General features: G+C 41.8%; 2 protein-coding genes across 3 annotated transcripts in view; both read right to left on the reverse strand.

The window, feature by feature from the left end:
• Positions 1–12,244, reverse strand: part of LOC137277950 (uncharacterized protein DDB_G0284459-like) — a 156,385-nt gene extending 144,141 nt beyond the window's left edge. For both annotated transcript variants that reach the window (XM_067809966.1, XM_067809965.1), the window contains exon 1: positions 11,502–12,244. In XM_067809966.1, the coding sequence (XP_067666067.1) occupies positions 11,502–11,619 (118 nt within the window). In that variant the 5' untranslated portion in view covers positions 11,620–12,244. The remainder of the gene's footprint in view (positions 1–11,501) is intronic.
• Positions 12,245–20,513: 8,269 nt separating this feature from the next.
• LOC137276801 (G-protein coupled receptor 84-like) overlaps positions 20,514–26,579 on the reverse strand; it is a 31,969-nt gene continuing 25,903 nt past the window's right edge. Inside the window, exon 2 of the mRNA XM_067808444.1 lies at positions 20,514–21,847. Within this exon, the coding sequence (XP_067664545.1) occupies positions 20,549–21,805 (1,257 nt within the window). The 5' untranslated portion in view covers positions 21,806–21,847 and the 3' untranslated portion in view covers positions 20,514–20,548. The remainder of the gene's footprint in view (positions 21,848–26,579) is intronic.

A 26,579-nucleotide genomic window follows, 5' to 3' on the forward strand; every position in this document is an offset into this window, starting at 1 on the left:
TTGTTGAAACCCTGCAACTTGAACCAGTATTGTCATTTACAGATCCAATACGATACAAAAGAGACTGTGACAGTTTAGGGTGTCCAGTGGGAACCTTATTAAATGCGTTCAGTACCTGAAACATTTTGATTTCCCTTTCGGCCAGATCTTACTTTTGCATGCTTTCGCCCAAATGAAGCATTGGTTCGTAATGTATTACACCACTTGAGTTTCATTTTAATGTAAACACAGATTGTTGCTTCTATAAAAATGATGTACTATATTTTAGACAGTACCTTAAAAGTAGTTATTAAATTTGATCCGATCTGGGGAAAAGATTTTCTCAAGCAAACAACATCTTTCGCCGCTGCGATAAGCTTTCTTGCTTGAAAAGAAACATACTCTTAAATGCTTATTTTCCTATAATTCAATTTTTCCTATGTATAGTTTCTTTTTTTAAAAAAAAGTATATTATGTCAGTTTGGCTTATACATGTATCTTACACAATATAACGTAATATCCTTATATGTTGCGCGAAACGTGTCTACATGTGAGTCATTAAATCATCTTAGAAAAAAAACAAAGAAGACAGTTACCATGATGCTAAAAACACTGTATAATCTCGAAGCGCTGTAAAGAGCTTGGAGTCTTAATGTCACGTGATTAGTAGGATACGTCATATCTACACCAGAACCTTAACAGCCGTTTGTTGTGTGCTCACGTGCGTGGCTCGGCATCTTACGTCAAGTGAAATGGACACCAGTTGTCGATATCTCCCTATCCGAGCGCATTACAGCATTAGCTAACATCAATTACCGTTTCGATGTAATGCGAGGGTCTGTAAACAGAGTTCCTTAACGTCAGTGCGTCCCTCGTAAGACATCTATCCAGATCAATGTCCGCCGTCGGGAGTTTATTAGTTCTAAGGCTTGTTCTTGTCGGAATTAGCAAAGTACACGTCACTAGTGTTGCACAACCAAGACAAAGCTTAAAAGGCCCTTAACAAGCAGTGTGAATGTCACTTGTCTAGTTGCACTACCATGAGGGCATCGCGCACGCAATATTTATACGAACATGTAGGCATCTGTTACCATCTATACAAGGGATATATATGGATATAAATCAGTATAACGTGATACCTGTTACACTAGTCTTTATTTAGCACTGCACAGCATAAATAGTCGCGTTTTCTTCCGTATGTCTTCACAAGTACATTTGTACTTTCTTTTCGAAAGTTTCGGGCTATGTTCACTGTTCAGATGATATGTGAGGGAGTTTAGTTTCACGTCTCTTTTAGCAATATTACAGCAATATCACGGCGGGGAACACCAGAACTGAGATTCATTTGACACCAATGTGGGATTCGAACCCGGCTCTTCGGCGTGACGAGCGAACGCTTTAACTACGAGGCTGCCCCACCGCCCCGTTCAGAAGATGAAGCCTCATCATCGCCAGGGAAATGATACAGAAGAGGGAATGACTGAAGAACTGAGGTACCAAGTAATCTGACACGGATTATCTCATACTAATCCATTAGTCGCTGTACGGAGTTAACTCCTTGGTAGATCGATGCTGGTGCTGTTGATCACTTGATTGCCTGGTCCAGACTCGATTATTTACAGACCGCCGCCATATAGCTGTAATATTGCTGAAACTAAATTCACTCACCCACTCACTGATACTACAGGTGGTTGGTGTCCCGAGACGGGCAAACGTACAATACCCTTTCTACGTTGGGCTGGAACACCTTTCAGTAGACATTAGCTCCCAATTCCACCCATTGTGTGAATTACGTAATTCATATTACAGCCATAATGCAGATACGTGCCCGCTTTGAAGAGAAAAATGCGTCGTTTTGCACACATCTCCCCAACACTCCGTCTCGAGGTGATTCAACTGTAGGACTAGTCACCGGGCTGCGGTACGCCAATATAAAGATTTGTTGGACTGTTTATTTCCATCCGTTTCCCTGGATCTCACCTTGTAACCATTATGTGTGCCGGAACGCCCTGGCGAGTGCTCAGAGGTATCTATTTCAACACAGTGACTGTCGATAAGTGGCAGGGAGCCACTTCACGTGTTGTTAGTAATCATACGTCTTTCTCATTACGCGCTGTGGCGAGGTGAAAACTAGTGCCGAAAAGCATAGAGGTCAGGCGAAAGATGATATCAACAGTACACTAACTGGGGTGTTAAATTCCCTACCATTTATCAACAAAATACCTGTAACGTGCAGGTAGTTCATACTCATAAATAATCCGTTAAAGCATAATTTTCTCAAATATCTGAATATAAGCGGTGAATGCCCAAAGGTATTGTATATAATGCAGTCTTTACAAAATCGCATTTTAAGAGAATCACATTTTTACAATTTCCATCTTAGGATATCTCCGTGGAAGATTCCTGTGAAAACTTTGACCCCCAATTTAATAGGTCCCCGCACCATATCATTGTTTCCTGCAACTCTTATGCAGTCTCACTGGAATTCCTTTTCGACATAAATGGGATTATCGGCCTGTATCAGTATTGTGTATTACGTGAATGAGTGAGTGAGTGGGTATGTGAGTGAATATTGTTTTAATAAGACTAAACATTCGCTTAAATGTAAGTGAAAGGTGCTAGGGTTATCTAAACAATCAGATGCCAGCTTGTAATACGACTAAATGCCATTTGCTAGCCGAAATAGGAAATTTGGGATACACCTACGAAATATGGTACCTTGCGCTCAGAAACACATCATTTAATTTACACAGATGAGAGTTATTTTATAAAATAACAGACTGTACCTTATATTAGAAGATATGTTTCAAAGAACTCTTCCATCTTAACAACAACGGTATCTCACAGGCTGATCCATCTTGGAAGATGAATGTTTCAAAGACAGCCGCCAATGACACAGTCTTATAGGACTGATCCATCTTCAACCACGCAAGCAACCAACCAAGCAACCAAGTAAGCAACCAAGCAACCAACCAGCCAACCAATCAATCAATAAATCAATGAATCAATCAATTGTCTCAACAGACTCGTCCACCTTGATATAGGGATGTTTCTAGAGATAGTTACCGGATGTTGGATGTTGGAATTGATTTTCATTAACCTGTGCTTGTCGCTAGAGGCGACTAACAGGATCGAGTGGTCAGGCTCGCTGACTTAGTGGACACATGTCATCGTATCCCAGTAGCGTAAACTGATGCTCATGGTGTTGATCATTGGACTTTCTGGTACTGACTCTATTCAGACCGCCGCTAAATAGCTGGAATATTGCTGAGTGCGGCGTAAAACGGAACTCAGTCATCCTTGTCATGACACTAGCATATCTTTAGGGACAAATCCTCATTAAGAATGTACTCTTCCTGTTTGGTGGAAGGAGGTTTAAACGGGCTGTTCCACCTTGAGACAAATATGTGTTGTAACAGAATGTTTCACCTTAAAAATACGTGTTGCAACCAACTAGTCCACTTTGAGACAAGTACGCCATAACGAATTGTTCCACCTTGTGAGAAATACGTGTTATAACGGACTATTCTACCTTGAGAGAAGTACGCGTTAAAACAGACTGTTCCACCTTCAGTCAAGTACGTCACAAAGGATTGTTCTACCTTGTGAGAAATACGTGTTATAACAGATTATTCCGACTTGAGAGAAATACGCCATAATGGATTGTTCCACCTTGAGAGAAATGCATGTTATAACGGCCTATTCCATCTTGAGAGAAATACGTGTTATAACAGACTATTTAAACTTGACACAAGTACGTCATAACGCACTGTTTCACCTTGTGAAAATACGAGTTAGAGCAGACTATTCCACCTTGAGACTAATACGTCATAACGCACTGTTTCACCTCGTGAGACACACTTGTTATAACAGACCACTCCACCTTGAGAGAAATACATGTTATAACAGACTATTCCACCTTGACACAAGTACGTCATAACAAACTACTCCACCTTGAGAGAAATACGTGTTTTTTTGACGGAAATGCTTTGACAGATAGATATATCATAACTGCCTGTGTTACGATCTGTTAAGGTGAAGCTTCTTGCCTGAAGAGAAAGATGTTTGACCCCGATCTGTAAACATCCCTTCGCGAATATGACTAATAAACCAAACAGTGGCCACACTCATATGTAGCATGGTTAGTTTCCACGGAAACCGCTTAGTAATTAAGATTCCTGATACGGTACGCCACAAACTTGTCTATTCACCCCAAACAGTATGTTCCTATTAGTTATCGCCAAGCCTATGCACAATGGTGATAAAACTCACCTTGTTAATTCAAGCTTCTTAACGCCAGGGCCCATATGCACTTGCATACATGCAAGTTACATCGAGTAACGTTCTGTATTTGCGCATTGTTGGAGGCAGTGATCATTATGTTTACGGTGGAATCTGTCAAATACGGACTCTTCGTAAACCGGTTTTCTCGGTAATCCATACTACTCCCTCTGTCCCGACAAACGTGTTTTTAATTTATCATAAAAGCTTGCCTTATAATCTCCGTGGCAGTATATTGATTATAAATGTTATACTGAGAATAATCTTGTAATTCTGTACAAAAACACCCATGCATTGACCAATGTCCAATCATTATCATCGGATGTAGTTTTAAGAAAACTGAACAGAAAATCAAATTGTTTCAGAATGTAGAAATTACTGGATATATGATTCGATATATAACCTAATTTACATACATTTACAAGTCCACCAAGTAGCGTCAATTCATGACGGTTCATTCCTTCAGAATATAATCGACAGTGTCATTTTCAAGGCGCCTTCTTTCTGAATAAATTCGGACTAAAGTGTCATCAGTGTCTTGCAATACACACCGATCATTGTGTCCCTAAACACACGTTAGCTGTCTTACCGTCTGATTCTTAACAATGTCTCCATCGATAGGTGATGCATAGTTGTTAAGACAAGTGGGCAGGAAATCGATCACTGTTGGAAGCATGATGATCAGGCTCCAAAGCAATTCCAGTGGCCCACAGTCGGAAATGAAGCCGAGCATGTTGATGAAATGGGAGCCATCATTGGTGACGTATTCATTTAACCGAATTGAGTTTCGAGATGTTTTATAGGATCGACAAGGCTTGGGCGTAAGGAGACCTACGTGTAGCGGATTTGAATCTGTACCAGTATCTTTGGTTTGAAACCGAAACATACAACTTTATGGATGACAACTTCTTGTCTATACCACAGACGTTTCGATCTTACATCGCAATCAAGCTAAACGCGACGTCGGTCTATGAAATAAACATGAAGTTGTCATCTCACTCACCAACTTCTAGAATGCCGACCAAACATGGATCTAGACTACACTGACTGCATATCAGCGTGCCTTGGCAGTTCTCATATATGATACTAATCTTTGGTTTGTCTGGTCCATTGGTCAATACTAAACAAACAATATAACTGGCATATTGATGGCTGTGGTTCAGGAAGCTATTTCGATCGCTGGTAGCATCATGAGCATTGACAGAGCCAAATAATGCATGCCCATCGTTTATTGTGGAAGTGTAACAGTGCAGGCTTTCTCCTTCATCAATGATGAAAGCAGGGATACCAAGGACGTCGCCGTGGCAACGCGTCAAGGTCATGGCAGAACACATATGCAGTGACATGCAACAATAGGATTCACACTTTGTACCCTTTTGCATGGGGATAGAACCCGAGACGTCAGCGTGATGAGCGAGCGCATCAACCACTGGGCTATCCAACAGCCCTCTAACAACACTATTAACATTGAAAAAAAAAACCCAAATGAGGTGGAAAATCCTGAACCTGAGAAAAGTTCATGTTTACGTTTTCAATTCATGAAATGACTCCGGGGGTGGGGGGGGGGGGGGGGGGTGGGGTGGGGGGGTGGGGGGGGGGGGGGGTATGAGTTAGTGAGTGAGTGAGTGAGTGAGCGAGTGAGCGAGGAATTAAATTTTTGCAATAATCCAAGAATATAACATAGGAGGATACTAGAATTGGGCATCACCCATTCCATCCTCGATATCTCCAGTGCATACGTTCCGTTAAGTCTCCACCATACCCTAGATGCAGCTAGGCTAAGCCCGATAAATTTATTACCTCCCTTGCCTGACTTTTTATCCAATCAAGTGTATACGCTGGGAAGTTGCGTGAACCAATCACAACTGACTTTTGCTATATAAATTATCCAACCGATTTTACTTACCAACACGAACCATGCACAGGTTCTCTGAACGAGGCGGAAGGAGTTCTTGCACATACGTTTTTAAAAATGTTCGGACCTACCAACGCGTCTGTATGAAGTCCGAGGTAGAATAGGCTTTCAGCAACTCACGATTACCATAGAAAGCGACTATTCTTGTCGTAAGAGACGACTGACGGGACCGGAGGGTCAGGCTCGCTGATTTGGTTGACACATGTCATTGGTTCCCAGTTGTGCATATCGACGCTCATGCTGTTGATCACTGGATTCTCTGGCCCAGACTCGATTATATACAGACCGCCGCCATGTAGCTGAAATATCGCTGAGCGTTGTGTAAAACTAAACTCATTCACTCACAGAAAGACATTGATATTCAATTCGCAATGCCTGCGGTTCCTCCATTTCAGTTTTTCTGCCCTGAATGGTCCATATTATCACGCAAGCACTATTTAACCCCCACAGTAACAGGCAAAATCAGATATGCTTAAGGGGCGTCAGCAATATATACCTTAGTAGCAATTGTGTCCTCACACCACCTGTCTACTCCTTCAGGGAACATCAATTATCAAGGGATGAAATTAGTCTCGGAGTACTTGGGGTAATCAGCGGAGGTGCAATTCTTCATCTCTCGGGACTGGAGCATCCCCATCTTACACTTACTGGCTCCGACACCACCAGTAGGAGAGAGGATGAAGAAAGTGAGTGTTCGTTGTGAACTCTCTATGTTACGCTGTGTTCATTTCAAGAGAAAACATCAACGGAACAATTTTGATTATCAACTGAAACAGATTTCGTTTTCTTTGAGTGGCATGTTTAGAGGCTGGAGCGTCCGATAAGGACAGGCCTTATGGATGAACGACTTCTTTATTCAGGTACGCGACGTTTCGACATACATTGTTGCATCGTTGTCTCATACTCATACACGCTTGACAACGAATCTGTATCGAAGTGTCGAATAACTGAATAAAGAAGTTGTTCATCAGATGCCATGATGAAAATTATTTGAATGGATATCTCGGACCTAGTTATGAAACCTGGCGTAAGAAACACACACTTTGCTTGTTACTCGTGATACGCGTATGTTTTTGCTTATAAATCGGGGATCGAAGCATATCTTTGCCAATCGAAATGCATTCCTTGGGGTCGCGAACATAGAATGACCTGCAGTTTGGTTTTAAAGCAATACTTGAAACACAGGCAAGCTGTGGTGCAAATAGGGTTGCGCAACAAAGTGAAAATGGCCATTCTTCCTAAATGCGAGAGAAGCAAGCACAGTTTGGCCACGTACTTACCTCGCTTCGGATCGAAATATATTTTTTATGTCAAACTCGACTATCATCACCATCAAAGGTTGCCATCCATTTTTTCACATGGTGTGCTCTCAGATTTCAAACATCATATTTAAAAATTTGTAACGTAAAATATATTATTCAACATTTGAAGCGTCTTTCGAGAAATGTCAAATCGTTCCTCGTCTTCATTACCCGTGCCACTGAGTTTTCTCTCGGTTGCGCAACCCTAATTGCGCTACATTTTGCCTGCGCTTGAGTGTTTCGTGTCATGACTGAACATCGCCGCCACGCCTTTTTAGCTGAAAGCAAATATAAACAACCGTTCCTCTTCGATAAAAACATCTCGGCTAAAAGCAGAGTCCTCTACACCATTTCCAGTATAGCACGTGCATATTTTAAGAAACATGTACAATTGCAGTGTTCTACTATGGACGCCTAAGGTAAGGCGTTTTTCAGGTTCCATAATATCACGTAACTGACAAATGATGACACTAAATGTTCGCGAGAAACTGAGTGCAAAGACCGGTGGCGTCTGTCACCCTTTTTGTCGAACATCGGATAACTCAATCAACCAATTTTTACCTTATATGGAACTGAGTGCCGATAGTGAGTGAGTGAGTGAGTGAGTGAGTGAGCGAGTGAGCGAGCGAGTTTAGATTTACGTCGCTTTTAGCGTTATTACACCAATATCACGACGGGGACTCCAGAAATGGGTTTCACCCAGAGTTTCCATGTGGGGAATCAAACACGGGTCTTCGGCGTGACGAGCGAACGTTTTAGCCACTAGGCTACCCCACCACCCCTAAGTACTTATCTCATATGTGTGTTGAGGAAGCAGGTGAGTAAATGCTTTATGCTATCGGTGCGGAACATTCAATATGATTTTTTTGGCCAGTAAGATAAGACGGACGAAATGCTCTATCAGTGGTGGCTTCCTACTCTAGTTCAGTAGCATTTCTGTTTCAGATGGGACACATAATTCTGAAGACACGTTCACTAAAAGTGGCAGTAATTCAGAAAATCACATTAAGGCTTACCTAAAAAACAGATTGTATAGATTGTGCCCCATGCATAACCTCCCAGTATTTCTCTATCCCGTCTGGGGTGGTATTGATTCTACGGCAAGGAATTGGATTTCTACTGTATTTCCGCCAGTGTAGACAGGTCCTGGAGACAGAATTCGTCACCCAGATAGACCCAATCCGATAGGGGAACAGCTGATGCCTTATTCTGAATACGATTCTTAAAAAATCCATGATGATTTCATCTGATCAGTGGGATGTCTTCTTTTCATCTGTGATATACATGACATTGCTGGATGGATAAAAATATCCACATTGTGCAAGTTTGGTGAGTGGATCTGGTGAAACGCCTATGAACACACCAGCTTTATGTTGTAAGTTTGGACAGAAAGCAACCCGAGCACAATTTCAACTTTGGAGAAGGTCCTAGAATGATTTGGGTGGGCACAGCCACACCAAAGGTTGTAGTTGGGTCAATCTTCTAACCCGCAATCATAGATCTAACACGAACGCGGTACTGCTAAAACAAAGACTATATCAATGTAGGTAAGAAGGCCCTTCCCGACGTCCGAGACAGGTGAATTTTGTGAATATGCATAATCGTTATAACCTTTCTGAATATTGCCAAAGGATACTGGAATAATAAAACAGATAAAATTAACGCAAACGAAGTCGATGAGATGTGTTTGCTAAAAGAACCGAGTTTTCTCCCTTAGCTTCTTGAAAACGAGTTTAGTTATGAAGTGGAGGATAGGCTAGATTTTGGCAGGACTGGTAAAACAATTGGCCAGCCAGTCCTGTCGACAGGCTAGATTTTCTACATCTTTCCTACACTGATTATATTTCAGGGCAAATTTTGGGTCGAACCCACTCTTGTCTCCTTGCATGAGGGTCGTACTGCTAAAACAAGGATTATATTCAATGCACATCTCGGATTCGAACTTATACCTGTTTTCTGCATGAGTGTGGTGCTGCTAATATTTTATTTTTAGTTTTTTTTTATGATAAGATACATTTAGGATATCGTATTAGGCTATCGACACGTCTCCATCAGTTGTGGGGTAATGATAAAACAAAACATATCTTCGGGACAAATATTCGAATCAAATAGTCGTACAACTCGGACCTGTGTGTACGCATTTACTTCGCTAATCAAATGTGATCCTGACCAGCAGTTTCATGTGAATACTCCATTGAGACACAGCAAAGTCCGTGTGCCATTCAGTCCTTGTCAAATGGAACAATGATAAGCACAAGGCAGGTTAAGAACAAGTGCCACTTATTAACATGTGTTGACACATGTCATCGGTTCCCAATCGCGCAGGCAGATGCTCATGCTGTTGATCACTTGATTGTCTGGTCCAGACTCGATTATTTACAGACCACCGCCACATACCTGGAATATTGCTGAGTGCGGTGTAAAACTAAACTAGCTCACCCGCTACTAACATGTTTTATCATCGACATCGAACAATCAACCTCCGGCTTACAGAGGAGGCCCTCCATCATGTAGAACACGGAGCCAGAACTCCAAACATGTACACACACCGCAACACATTCACACCGGGATATACATAATGTGAAGGGTTAACGCGCGACCACGCCCCGATGGTACGCTACAGCTATATATCCTATTTCAAAATCAAAACACTTGTGTCTCTGGAAACTGTTTCCCCAACGTAACTGGTTCTATTGTTGGTACGCGCAGTACACTACAGCGCTTTCGATGACCTATGACGATATCTGACAGACAATGGTCACTCTATTCCCAGCCAAGAGAAGCGTAACGATCATGAATGTCTGGAAGGGAGATGCGGTAACGTCGACGTAATACATGTGAATTGTGCTTATTAATGACGTTACCATCTGTAACCATCTGTATCGTGCATGCATATGTTTGTCCTAATAGTTATGGACATGGCGCACAGTAACACCGAGTGAGTAAATATGGTTTTACGCCGTCTTAAACAAGGTTACATCAGTTTGACACCAGGAAACGTCAGAAACAGGCTTCACACATTGTACCCATCTGGAGAATCAAACCCGAGCAAACACTTTAACCACTAGGCTGTCTCAGTTGAAGATAAGTTATAGCGCCATGAGTACACATGAATGTGTGTTTAGTTACAGTTTGAGAATGAGATATAGTACGATGGTATGTGTATGAAGAGATGTAAAATACAAATTATACAAAAATGAAGTGATGGAATGACACAGGGTATGCAATTACACATCAACACAAACCTGGCATATACGCTTGTGTGAAGAGAGGTAAGACAAACTCATAAACATAATAATTGTGTTATGTTATTCAATTATACATTACTATCAACAATAAAATAATCAATTACAACCAGACTGATTATTAAAAGGTCATATTCTAACAGAATTTAAAAAAGTCATCAATCAACGGAAGAATACACGAATCATACTGTACACTACATACGCACATGTAGATATAAACAGCATTATATGTATTCATTCTTCGTTCCATCAAAACAAACTTTCAGTAACTACTGCGCATGCCCATGTAACAAACCTGACTATCGATAAAATATTTGCATTCATCGGTGTACGCATTCCTATCGAAGGTGTGGGGTTCGTGGGATGGAAAGGTTAACCATTTCATGTTAGCCGAACAGAGCTAATTAGCTGGATGCCCACTCAACGCATACCAGGATACTGAACCCGGCCTTCTCATAGGTCCATGGTTATATTCTCGTGACCATTTATCTTATATTGACACACACCATGCGCTGACAGAAATCATCTGTCGTGACGATGGTCTAAGTGCTCTCAGATCCCGACAGATACCAATAAAACAAACAAAGCCTGTAGTTTACATGATCAACAAAAATAGAAAAGTTATAAAAACTTACGAGAAAGTTTCTCTCGACTTAAAAGGCCATTAGCGAACTGCAAGGGCAATCTGGCTTCCCCTGGGCTAAGTTTGACAGATGGGACATTGTAAACAAACGTGTGTGCATTTGCGATCTGGCTAAGGGGAATGCTCTCTCAGCTCACCTTTGTAAAGAGACTTCGTCTTGTCAAAAGTTAGAGGACGACGGCCAGCGCGGGACAGGATACTATCCACATCCACATTTGAAAACTTATCGTCTGCTTCACTTTCAACAGCCGCCATTTTGAAATAGCGAGCCCCCCTCACCCCTCCTCACTCGGTCCTCGCGGCACCGCGGTTCGGATGGAACTGCTCGTCTACTGTCGTTGTGTTCCAGTACTCCTATAAACAGCATGTGCAACAAACGTGCATCGAAAGGCTCCTCACATTGTCTCGAAATAACCTTGCATTCCGGGTAATACCAAAGGATTATACAAAAGAGCACGTATCCAAGTTCTGTATAGCAGACGACGAGTTCTAGGAGGGGTGGAGCAGACGACCCTCTAGAGCAGACTATCCGCAGATGTAACTAAGAACGCCAAGACTGATGTGAGGGTCGGAGAGGGGAAGCTGGACCCGATGAGCGGACTGAGGCGACTGGAACACGGCAGCGGGTCAAGCTGGGCTAAGATGAGATAACTTTCACCGGATTCGCTTTCTGTCGCTCTCTTCCTTATGGCGGGGATAGGCGGTATCAGACACAAGTGCATTATTTTGGGCGTGTGCCAGCAGGGAAAGGAAGAGGCTCACCAAACATGCAGCCAGGGTGATTTCCTTACTGTTAGTCGAGGCTTCATTTGGCGTGTTTACTGCCATGCATCTGCTGAAAGCATCACTCGTTCTCTGCTTGACGGAATGAGACAGACTTATGGCTATATGCCTCTTTTGCGTGTTCTTTAAAGTAAAGGGCAATATGTATGTACATTTGTGTCAGAGTTGAATAAATATCTTCATTTGTCTTTTTATGTCATGGATGTCAGACTGCTTTATGAGGGTTTTAGATAGTGCATATCGCGGGGCTTTAATGTTTAATGGAGAATAGGGATGCGGTTTGACTATTGATTATTCAAGAATCTTTGGGTGGTTAACAAGAATAAAAGAAGATATATCTTCTAAGTGGATCTAGAAGGATCAATAAAGATCCATGCAATTCCCTGCTGTTAAATTTTCCTTGGCAGAATAGACCTGTTTATCCCAAGGCGCCGTTTATCGGACCATTTTCATTCCAGAGAAAGACTCCAGCACCTGATGAGCATAATTACTACATAATGTTATATTGGCTTTCGGGGTTTTGCGTTACCGACCCTGATGGCTCGGGAAGGGTGTGCGTGTAACCACTTGTTTGTCAGACACCCTGTCCCCCACCCTTTGCCACGTAGAACAAGATCAATGAACCGCCTACCATACTAGAACAAAATGAGTGACGAACCTTAAAATCAACACCACCCCACTTCCTCCTCCCCCATCCCACCCCTACCCACCCACCCCGTCATCCTAATCGTCTTGAACATACTTGTAAGAGTGAACGTTCATGTCACGCAGGGGCAACATGACATTACTGGAGGGCACAAACCGAGTTTTTGTTCAGTCATAATCACCTACTGATGATAGCCGACATGAATTGAAATGTCACCTGGCCAGGGTCAAACAAACCCTCAATCGATCACTCCCGGGTTACGATCGATGCCTTTAATGCGAGACATCTATGGTGAGACCAAGCAAAGGCACTACAACAGTCACTTCGCCATTTCGTACTAGTCATATGGATTCCTGCAGACACGCAACGGCATTTTTTTTACTTAGAGTAACCTCCCCTGTTTGGAGCAGACGACCAATATCCCGAAGTGTAATGGTTAAAATCACAATCAGCATCAGATTAAAAGACCTGTTATATCGAAGATTTGAAGGTCAGGTAAGAAAACAGAGAAGATTTCGATTAAGATGGACGTGGAATGCTTCTGATTGCGGCGTTGCACAAGCCCGCACACGCGCACATGCATATCATTTTGGAATTGCAGTTTTGCCTCACTATGTACTTGTGAGTAGCACAAAAGTGGAATCCACATTCAAACACCTGAAGACAACCTTTAGGAATCGTATACTGCACTACCAGTTATGAAACATTAGTGGGTTGGTTGGTTGGTTGGTTGAAAAACGATTTTAACCCGGATCTCCACGAGTGTAACATTAGTCAACTAATAGGCGTGATCTATATTTTAGGCCTCTGAAAACAAATCCAAATGCGTACTTGGTTTGTCATTCCATGACCACTAAATCACTTTATGAGCTAAATGTTAACTCTCTGTGTCATATTTGTAACATTTGGGGAACACAAAGTGTCGTGTTAAGAGTGACGGTCTTTTAACAAGATCGTTTGGGTTTGTTGATGTGTACTGCCATGTCATGATATCCAAGCATTACGGGCACCTGTCGACACGATGCCGAACCTGAACACAAATACCCAAGCTTTAACGCGAGAGTGATATTTGTAAGGTACAACTCGTATTTATTAAAATGTTACGGTACATAACAGCGTAGTAAACTCCCCAATCGTAACTGGGCCTGATGACTCGTCATACAATCATTACTGTGCTCTGTTCAGTTACCAAGCGTGGAAACCAGACACTACTTTAGACAGAACGTCTTCAAGTTATCCCAAATCACCCCATCACGTTGCCTGAGGATGACACGTTTTCCTCTCGTCCCTACTTTCCATTCCACGTAGCATTCCGAAACCTTCGGCTTTCTTCTTCACCACTTTCTTTCGTCAACAGTATCCCTTTCAAGCAACATTCAGAAACAGTCGCCTTTCTTCACCCCTCATTCCCTTACACAGCATGACAAGACAACCCACACTGGTCATCATTCAACAATTTGACGCAACCTTCACCCTCCCTCGCCTTTACACTTGCAGGAAGATTAGAAAGCATTCGACTGTTTCTTCAAGTGTACGAATCTCCTGTTTTGTGTGAGTGGGCCAACTGTGTTTCGGTTGTACCACAGCGTGTTACTTGTTGTTTCTTTAATGTCAAGGCTGCGATGTAGATTTTTCGATTCTGTTTCATAAGTTCCAGCAGTATTGGAGTAATGTGACAGTTGGATCTTCACCTTGCAACCAATGATGAGAACCGAAATGGGTTGACGAAGCGCCTGGGGAACCTGAACATAACTACAGGACCATCTTCATCTTGTAGGTGTGAGTGAGTGGGTATGGTTTTACACCGCTTCTAGCAATATTCCTGCAATATCACGACAGTTTACACCAAAATTGGGTTTGATATATTGTATACGTGGGGGGAATCTTTGGTAAGACGAGCCAACGCTTTAAACGTTAGGCTACTGCCCCTGTTGATGTGAAACCATGGACACAGTTACTTGTAGGAAGATGGTCCTGTATTGATCCGAAGACTCTCCATTGCCAGAACATTCCTGAGTGCGACTGAGTGCCTGTTGCTGTGTTCATAAATGTCACAAGTAATGAAATTTGTCTTATTAATGTCAGCAGACGCTGTACGTTTAGTAACATCATCAGTAACACGTTGCACACATGGTTTAGAGTGGGTAAGAAATTGTCATATTTAACGTTCTGTATAGACCAACATCTGTTTTTTTGTAGTTTAATCCAATGATTGACACCCTGAACATCCGTCACCTTTCTGTGTGTGATACTGGTGATACATTCAATTCAGGAACCATTGTTGATTTTATTCACTGAACGATTGTACCAGATTACAGAAAACCAAGGTCTCTGGATAGTCGGCTTCTTTACTACAATGAGTACAATTACTTACTTAGTACCTACACTGGTACGGCGCACTCATTTCAGTAATGAAGCTGATTATCCACAGAACATCTAAAACGCTTCTCAAAGAAATCACATGTTATTTTACTTTGTTATATCTGAATGTAGATGAGATTTATGTAGACATAATGTAGCCAATAATGCTGAAGAAAATAAATTGACTTTTCGGAGCATATAAACCAATACCTTGCCCCTCTTAGTTAATGACACTTTAAGGCGACTTCGTTTTTAGTGGTTTTGGAGTAGCCTAGTAGTTCGCACGTTTGGCCGAAGTTCCGGGTTCAATTCTCCACATTGATACAATGTGCGAGGCCCATTTCTGGTGTCACCAACCATTATATTGGTGGAATATTGTTAAAAGCGACGTACACCCACACTCATTCAATGTTATACCTAAGTCATATCATTTAGTCCGCATTGATTTGTTTACAAGGCTGCTGCATCACGCCTTCCGCCTTTGTCCTTGCAGAGTTGTTTCCCTTGGCATATATATATATATATTTTATAGCGCATCGTTCCATACCCTTGACTCACATCAGCCTGTGGTTTTAGGGGCGTCTTTTCGCTGTACAGGGTTTCGTGTACATTCATAAGCATCGGAGTGCTTTGCGAGAATGTTGATAAAGCGTCGTAAAATCATACATTTTGTCTCTCCGGAGATCTCCGTCCATACATATCGAAGCTACTGGTGGCTGGCTGTTGTAAAATACCTCTCTACATACTACCGTACATGTCAGCTTTGTGTCGATGTATAACCCTGTGTCATTCCATCACATCATTTTTGTAAAATTTGTATTTTACATCTCTTCATGCACTTACCAACCGTATGATATCTCAAACACTCATTACCACATATTCATGTGTACTCATAGCACTATATCTCATCCTCAAATGAGGCGGTGGGATAGCCTAGTGCTGAAGGTGTTCGCCCGTCACATGGAAGACCCGGTTCAATTCCCCACATGGATACAATGTGTAAAGCCTGTTTCTGACGTTCCCTGGTGTCAAACTGATGTAACCTTGTTTAAAACGGCGTAAAACCATATTTACTCACTCGGTGTTACCGTGCGCCATGTCCATAACTATTAGGACAAACATATGCATGCACGATACAGATGGTTACAGATGGTAACGTCATTAATAAGCACACTTCACATGTGTTACGTCGACGTTACCGCATCTCCCTTCCAGACATTCATGATCGTTACGCTTCTCTTGGCTGGGAATAGAGTGGCCATTGTCTCTCAGATATGGTCATAAGTGAAAGCGCTGTAGTGTACTGCGCGTACCAACAATAGAACCAGTTACGTTGGGGAAACAGTTTCCAGAGATACAAGTGTTTTGATTTTGAAATAGGATATATAGCTGTAGCGTACCATCGGGGCGTGGTCGCGCGTTAACTCTTCACATTATGTATATCCCGGTGTGAATGTGTTGCGGTGTGTGTACATGTTTGGAGTTCTGGCTCCGTGTTCTACATGATGGAGGGCCTCCTCTGTAAGCCGGAGGTTGATTGTTCGATGTCGATGACAAAACATGTTAATAGTGGGTGAGTGAGTTTAGTTTTACACCGCACTCAGCCATATTCCAGCTATGTGGCGGCGGTCTGTAAATAATCGAGTCTGGATCAGACACTCCAGTGACCAAGAACATGAGCATCTGTGCCAGCAAGCCTGACCACCCTATCCCGTTAGTCGGCTCTTACGACAAGCATGGTCGCTTTTTATGGCAAGCATGGGCTGCTGAAGACCTGTTCTTCCCCGGACCTTCACGGGTCATACAGATGATGACAAATATATGATGACCGACAAATGTGATTGGCCCAGCTGTGAGAGACAGGGCTATCACAACCCATTATGCATCATTCCCTTGATGACGCCCGAGGGAGATACAGTTAAGTGAACAATATATTTAATTGTATCTTGTTCCTGTTTCGATGTGAATTGATCTTAATTAATGGATCTGACAGATCGATTAAAAGGTGTTCCCAGTTACAGGTATGGCCCGTGGTGACACGTCAAGCACCTGTTCAGATCGACCATATGACCCTTGAATGATATATTATATATAAATATTCTTAGTGTCTGTGTCTGTCGAAAGTATTTTCTTTACGCTTAAAAGGTTGTAGTTTAATGGTGTCTTAACATCATTGCAAATAGAAATAAAGTCTTGGTCGATAACTGGGGTAGTAGTCAGAAACAAAGTGTTTCGAGGGGGTTGTAACACAAATGTGAAAGTTCCATTAGCGAAGTAAACAACCCTTCCTGACTATCGCGTGCTGCACGTGAAGCGTGCAATACACATGACCATTAGAATTCGTGATTTTGTGACAAACAAGACCAGGACTTGACACGTACACATGACAATTGAGGAAACAACAAACCTGTTCTTGGGAGGTGGGAGCCAAGATCAATTAATAGGTGGATGAACGTGTCTTCAATGGTGTTGCAATAAATGGACGTGTATTCTTAAGATGTGCGGAAAGTCTAAAGTGCCGAGAGACAAGTGGGGAGAGTATTGTAAACTATCCAATTATCTTTGCATGTTGGGGGCACGGCACATTTATCTCGAAATTTCTGATATCTTCAATTGTTTAAGCAATCTTGAAGTAAAGCAAAGATTTTTCAAAATTATTTGAAGATATCTTGAAACTGGTATACTTCATTACACAGCATTACTTTGGGTTTTCCTCCCACGTTCTGGTGTACTCCACCGTGATATTGCTGGAATATTGCTAAAAGCGGCTTAAAACCTGACTCCCTAACTCCCACATTTAGTTCTACGCCGTGGTATAGCTGTAATACTGTTCAAAACGACATTAATCCTCATTCACTCACTGTACAGACTGGTTCAGGTGGTTGCAATGCGCAATTATGTGCTGAATGAGTCAGTATGGTTTTACGCCGCTTTTAGCAACATTCTAGCACTATCGTGGCGCGGATCACTAGAAATGGGCTACAACAATGAACCCATGTGAGCGAATCAAACCCGTATCTTCAGCGTGACGAACTAACGCTTGAACCACTGGGCTACTCCAACGCCCATCTTGTGGAGGGAAGGCGTCGGGTGGTTGTGTATGTTTCCAGATGTAATAGTTATGGCGCATAATAAGATTCAGTAATCCATAAGTGTTATACAATCAGTGATACAATAAATTTTGAATAATGCCATTGTAGAGAGATGTGTTTATTCACATAGACACAGAGATTTCGATGTCTGTGTGTGCTGAAAAAAGGAAAGAAAGAAGGAAAAAAGAAGATAGAAGAAAGAGAAAGGAGAAAAAATGCTTCATGAAAATCCGTTACTACTAAGATACGGTAAATGCGAAGATATTCTACATTGCTGGTCTCTTTCACTGAAATGTCCGTATTAACAGGCTTTTACTGATACCGGATTGGAGGGGGTTCAGTGATACTGTCTGAATTAACACGGTTTCCCTGATATTGTTCGGATTTACAGGGTTTCTTTGCGGATTAACAAGGTTTCAAAAGGTCCGGATTAGCGGGTTTTCACTAATTTTGTTCGTATTAAAGGGGTTCCTTTGGTACTGTCCGGATTTAAAAAAGGGTTCTAATGATACCGTCCGGAGTAACAGGGTTTCACTTGTATTGTCTGGATTAAAGCGCTGGGGGAAAAGTGGTTTCAACAGCTACGCTCACAAAGCATGCGCAGTGAATAGGTTCGCGTAGCTTGAAACAGTATGTCCGCCCGAAGTATGAGGTCGTTGGCAGTGGTCTAATATTGGCTGTGTACATAAACAAGTATATAATCTAGTCGTTGCATAAAAAATACATGTTGATTGTGACAAGCAGACTCTGCCACAGAGAAGACCCAATGTCTGGTTTATTGACACCTATATATGTCTGCCTGCTAATGACAATATACTACTGTGCAATGCACAATTACTGACCATTTGCTATTTGAAATTAACACCTATCAGGCTTATAAGCCATAAACAAAGAGCCGGCTAAGGGTATCGGCAAATGAACCAGTGGCCAATGCATGAATGACAAGGCGTTGTTACACATGAGTGCACATCCAACGGCCCTGACTGGGTTCGGTGTGCTTCGTTTCGAGGGAGGTAAACCCAAGTACAAAATATTGCACTGATTTGCAATTACATGTATACGCTTATAATTTTGTTTATTTGGTTTTTTTTCACAATCATGAATGCATTTTATATGTCATGAATAAGTGATAACTGTGTTTTAATTTTGTTTGTTTTTTTTTGTTGCATGTGACCTTTAACGATGTTTCACGGATTATGTACGTACTGGCGGGGCTTCAGTGATACTGCTCGGCTTAACGGGCTCACCCAAGTGTCTACTGATAGCAGTTATATCGACAGAAGTTAATAAAGTTACAAATATCATATGCTTGCCGAGGATATTTTACCTTTATCAACATGTGTTGATATAACACGAGGCTGAGATTCAATTTATCATCAAAAGTCATTCTTCATTAGTTTCCAATGAAAAATGTACATCTCTCAGCACTGTACTACCATTAGACGTGCAGTGCAGCGATGTCATAGCAGCGTGACGTCATCAAGCTCTTGACATCATAGCATTGTCAATGCATTGTACAAAATCTACTGTCAAGACGATATCTCCTCGGATATACCATATCATCTCACACAAACGATATCTCCTGTGGATTACAGTTTTTTGATGATTAATAAAAGTAATCATACAACATTTTACCTATTTCAAAACGCATACATTATTGTATGTGTACAAAAGAAAAATATAGATTCAAACCTTCGTGAACTCGAAATCACTGAAGCACTTTCCATCGTTTTTATGCGAAGAATGCTCCAAAGAGGACTAAACATCTATGGCGTTAGATATCGACAGTTTTAACCTGGGCCCCGTTTCACAAAACTCTCGAAAGCGTAAGATCTCGTAACTTTTCTCGTAGCATTCGCATCTCCTATGCTACAGTATAGGAGGCACATTGGCTACGAGAAAACTTACGAGATCTTAGGCTTACGGGAGTTTTGTGAAACGGGGCCCAGGTGTCGAGTCTTGTATTCTCCGTGAAAAAAAAGCACGGACGGGATTATGGTTTATAGTTTAAAGTTTGTGTCTGTGGATGCTGGTGCCGCTACCGCCGCTGGTGCCGCTGGTAAATGAGTCGCCTCTGGAGTAGTCAAAACAAAGGGAGGTAACCCCGTTGATCTTTGTGACACCAGAGATTCCCGGAATAACACTTCACACTATACACTGCCAGGCAATGACAACCATATGGACGATTCATTCACAGCCTACTGTCACCTTCTTGGCCTCGTCTTATTTGATCATATGTTGAGACATGAACTGGCTTTGCCGGAGAATCAGTACTGTAAATATGCCCCCAATATATTTCCCATTACAACCCCGAACTTTGCTTTTTACACCGGAATCTGAACAAGTCTGTAAACTCCTTTCTAAACTGAGAGTTGCAGAGTCCATATACGATAGGATTGGCGCAGTTGTTCACCAAATAGGATCTAAGAAATATGTTAACAGCCACTTCTTCTGGTCCGCTTAAGTTCTTATAAAACCTGGCCCCGATCTGCAATCGAATTATTCCTATGATGAGAAAGGGGAGAAAACTCAAGATGTAGACCATAGTTATGGCGAATAACATAACGGTTGTCTTTCCTGGACGTAATTTGCCTTTGCTGAGTTTGAATGTCGACAGAGCGGGTAGTCTGCCCTTGAGTAATGTGGCGGCGCTGTTGGTGCTGTCATTGCTCGGAATGCTGGTCGGTGGCGTTGTCGGCGAAGTGGGAAATGTACACGGGGGTGATGTTAGTGGTGACGTTGCGGTGGAGTCGTTATTAGTGATGCTTGCGCTCTCGTTACGTAATTTCTTAAGATGCGATGACGTCGTAGCCCCGCGTTGCTTCTTCATCCTTTTCCTCTTGATTATCTCCCTTCCTATCATAATATATATTGCCGCCATGACGACTGCGATCACGCAGAATGCCACCCACAGGTAGATCATGAACGCGAGAGGATAAGGCGTTGTGGAATATTTCTGTTCTACCTGACACATAACGCCTGTTATTACCGGGCCACCGGGAATAGGAATATCCACGTTTTTCCGACCGTAAATCACGAGGGCAGGCCATGACACGCCGACTCCCACAATCACAGAAACGCCACATGCAATCTTCGATCCTCTGATGCTGATTGGCTGATCGTGAGGCAAACATATCCTAATAAACCGGTCGATGGCTACAACAAGGAGCACGAAAACCGAAGCATTGTTCATCGTATAAGTGGTGAAACGGGATATTTTACAAATCACGCTGTTATTGAAGTAATAAAAGTTCACCATTAGGGCTATCTCTGTTGGCATGGTGATGAGACAGTTGCATAAATCCAACACAGCGAGGCAGAGTAAAAAGCACTTGGTGGTCGTTCGCGGCCAACGAAAGGCGTAGATAAAAATGGCAATTGGGTTTCCAATAACCCCGATAGTCATGAGCACGACAGTGTACGCTATCGCAGGTGCCAAGAGAATGGATTTCTTGTGGTTGAGCGATTGTAAAATTATCATCGGGTCCAGTGCCTGAGCAAGAGTAGAGTTGTCACCCTTTACGGTGTCATTGAAATACGTCAATTCATAAGCGGCCATCTTGGATCGGATTCGTTGTGGAAACGGCCGTTAGACTACAACCTGAAACAGGGAGCGTAAATGTCAATATAATGAAATACTGTGTTATAATAACCGCGGATTATTAGTTACAGTGACAGTAATGATTGCCAGATGTTCGCAAGATGTACATAACAGGTCCCTTCGTTTATATGATTTACTGGGCTCCTGTCTCATTGAACGAATTGATATCCGGCACTCATTTCATCGTGAGGGTGGGACTGGGCGTCACTATTGCACTCGTTAGTCTCGTTATAAAACATAACGGACAACGTAAAGTTTGTTTATGAGGTAATAGCGTTCTCACCAATTAACCTTAGCATCTTTGATACCTATATATATATGGTTACCTATATTTGTGATGATAAGAATGCCATGCGCACCTATAACTGCATTCGGTACATATTTGCACCATACTTTGATTTCATCACACTACTACTACTAGTACTACTACTACTAGTACTACTACTACTACTACTACTACTACTACTAGTAGTAGTAGTAGTTAGTCGTAGTAGTAGTAATCGTCTACTACAATGCGCATTTGATCACTGATATACAGAGGACAACGAAACATAATTCATGACAATGTGAGGTTACATCCATCACTTATCCGAAGTGTGGCACTGGTTGACTGTCAGCTGTAGTGATGTCATGTACACTGATGTTTGTCAAATAGGGATCGAGATCGGGTTGACTGTAACTTGTACTGGGTCTATGTACCTTAATGCGGCTGACTCAAATGTTGGTGAAGGAACAAAGAAATCGGGTTGACTGTAACCTGTACTGGGTCTATGTACCTTAATGCGACTGACTCAGATGTTGGTGAAGGAACAAAAGGGATAGGGTTGACTGTAACCTGTACTGGGTCTATGTACCTTAATGCGACTGACTCAGATGTTGGTGAAGGAACAAAAGGGATAGGGTTGACTGACTGTAACCTGTACTGGGTCTATGTACCTTAATGCGACTGACTCAGATGTTGGTGAAGGAACAGAAGGGATAGGGTTGACTGTAACCTGTACTGGGTCTATGTACCTTAATGCGACTGACTCAGATGTTGGTGAAGGAACAAAAGGGATAGGGTTGACTGTAACCTGTACTGGGTCTATGTACCTTAATGCGACTGACTCAGATGTTGGTGAAGGAACAAAAGGGATAGGGTTGACTGTAACCTGTACTGTAGCCATGTACTTTAATGTGACTAACGCTGATTCTTCATTCCATCTCACCACGTACATATACAAACTATATAATTAATACAATGTCAAGATAAAATGTAAAATCTACCATAACGGACAAAGAAAAACGTTAAAACATTTAAAATCTATAACAGCTCAAACCATGAAAAATATAAAAAACATATTGCAATTGAGCATCATGGAAAATCTGTCAGGCCATAAGGTCTATCATAAAAGCATCTACAACTCATATACCACCAAAATATATTACAAGTTTGTCCCCAAAGGCGTGGAACACAGTTAACACTATGAGTCATCTGATTCTCTTGTGGTGACACGACACCGACACGCACATACACACAGACAGACGAATACTCTTACACGGACACAAAACATAACCTCACACAGACACGCCTACTTTCATAAAGGCAAACACATACTTTCACACAGACACACATACTCTCACGCAGACACACACTCTAACACAGACACACATACTCTCACGCAGACACACGTACTCTCACACGGTCACACATACTCTCACACAGACACACATACTCTCACACAGACACACATACTCTCACACAGACACACATACTTTCACACAGACACACATACTCTCACACAGACACATACACTCTCATACAGACACACATACTCAAACATAGACACATACTCAAACACAGACCCTAAAGCCTATACACAGATCTAGACACACACATACTCTCACAAAGAGAGACACAGACACTCGAACACACGCTCTCACATAGACAAACAATACTCTCACACAGACACACACATACTCTCACTCAGATACACACATGGAGGAAGACACAAAATCGCAGTGACACATACATTGTATCTACGAGATGGCATGACATTTTGTAATGCTAATTACTACAGTAAATGAAGCAATTAGACAAATGATATTTCCGACCTAAGACAGCAAAGACTTTTCTAACCTCACCTTTACCACACATAATGTGATATGTACCCATTAAACCAAGTGGATTTATACGACTTGAAAGACAATATGCTTGCTCAACAAAGGGCGCAGGCTTTTACTGCCAGAAATAATGAGCAATGCCATCCGATATCAAAACCGACATCAGCAATGTTTGTTCCATCAATGCACATTTTCTCGCCTTTTACACACCGAAAGCACTAAATGCCTTGATGAAACATGCAATAATATTAGGAATATGTATTCATAAAATGGTGGTTAAGTACAACAAAAATTGTGTCACGTGAAAATTAATATATTTCAAAACATATTAATTAAGCATCAGTACTGTTGAAATCCATAATATTGACTATGGGGCAAATATCAAATTATCATCTATATTAAGTTATCCTTTAATACTCCTACGGTTGCTATGGTTTATTGCTACTACACCTCCTTCTATCCGTGACGATCCGGGGTACAACTAACCTTCAGAAACCCATGCTTGTCAAAAGAGGTGACTAACGGGATTGGGCTGTCAGGCTCGCTGACTTGGTTGACACATGTCATAGGTCCCAAATGTGCATATCGCTGCTCATAATGTTGATCACTGGATTGACTGGGCCAGACTCGATTGTGTATGCCGTCAAGTAACTGGAATATTGCTGTGTGTGGCGTAAAACTAAATTCCCTCTCTCGCTCGTTCACTCACTCACTACTGTGTGAAAGAAAGTACAGGTCGAAGAAGATTGGTGTGAGGAGACACCACGCATGCCATATCTGCTAGTGTGTGGCATGACCAAAGCTTTAGAAAGTAAGGTGACGAATATTTTCATCCGTCCACCTGCACCTTGTTCACATTCCGTTTAAATTCACCCGGCGTGTTACCCGTAATAATCTTTGGTATAAAACTGCTGTTTACCCACATGGTGGAAATCCGAATTAGTTATTCACTGCAATGCTCTATGGTTATAAATATATGGTTTGTCTCTTTTGTGCATGCCGTTAAACCGTTGTACGTAAGTACAATGTTATCGCATGATAAATACACTGAGAGCCAAAGGCAAACTAGTGCAAATATATATGACGCAAATTTCATCTATTTAGACAAATGGTCAGTTTTGACGACCCACCTCTCTCATCACTGGCAATATCATCACCTACCTTTTCAAACATGCTTATGAATCGACAATTTTATGCTATGCACTTCTACAGTAGCTTGTGATAATCCATAATCTGGTTCCCCATGACAACAATGTATGGAGCCCATTTCTGGTGTCCCCGTCGTGATATTGCTGAAATAGTTCAAGAGCAGCGTAAAACTATATTCACTCATTCATTCCCATTGGTCATCCACATCTCAGGCGCCGCCATGTAGCTGGAACATTGCTGAGTGCGGCATAAAACTACATTCACTCACTCACTCACCACATCTCAGGCAAGAATCCATATAGTCCTTCCTCTAGGCTTGCTCCAAGGTTGTATACTGAGCTGATGGATGTTAGAGATTATATCCTTCAAAGTGGCAAGTCGGAATAATTCGGACAGTACACCAGTTAGAAATTATGTTTACATTATGTTTTACGTAAGACACTTGTTTCCGCCTAAGCATGAAACTGCTCCCTCTCGCTTCTCTCAGGCTTTATCTGTCTGTGACTACAATTGTAACCGTTCCCTCGAGTTCCATTGTAATAATGTAAGAGGTGATCTTGTGACAGTTGGAGACGTTACAGAGATCTTCCTTCTTTCTTATCTGTCTCTTTGTGGAACTTTGGAAATATCGATCAAGTCTCATAGCTGCATTCCGTATGTTGTATAATAACCTCATTTCGAAACAATGGCAACTGTGTCTACTTGATATATCTGATATTTCAGTGAGGAGACATGCGATCTGGGTTACCATGCCACATCGACAGTGGTATCATTACCCTATTAGGGATACGACAATTTAGTCATAATGTTCATTGTTATTGAAAAACGGACGTAAATCTCCAATTGCATGCATCTTTCGAGCACTGTGATCATTTAGTCAAAGGAGGCAGCGGAAAAGGTGGTATTGTAAAATCATAAGCCGGACGGAGTGACTGAATTTAGATTTACGCTGTATTTAACAATATTCCAGGAATATTACGACCAAGGACAACGGAAATAGGTTTCACACATTGTATCTATGTGGCAACGTCATCGGCGATACGAGCGAACGCTTAAACCATTAAGCTACCTCCCCTCATGGCCGGAATCAACAGATTCAAGTGATTCTCTTCCGCGTGAACACTACTATAGTTTATCAATATTTTCATTGTAATTATGCAGATTTCAGTGGTACATTGCACTTTCAGAATGGCCGGCGATGTCCTGGCTCAGAATCAACAACGGCATCAGCAACGTGACGCCATCATAACAACCAAACATCGCTTGCAGGTAGTGTTACCTAATTACATCAGCAAATGTCTGTTACAACAACCGACCGACTTTCTAGTAGCAGTACTGTGGTTATGCTATGCAAATTATCCCTACAAAGCTTTACTTTCTTAATTTGTGAGACGTGTGAATTTTTCATGATATAGCTTCGGGTGATACCTATTTCGAATGGTAAAATCATAATAAGTTTGTATTTGTCAATATGCATACT

The sequence above is a fragment of the Haliotis asinina genome, chromosome 3, assembly GCF_037392515.1.
Source record: "Haliotis asinina isolate JCU_RB_2024 chromosome 3, JCU_Hal_asi_v2, whole genome shotgun sequence".
Taxonomy (NCBI): Eukaryota; Metazoa; Mollusca; class Gastropoda; order Lepetellida; family Haliotidae; genus Haliotis; species Haliotis asinina.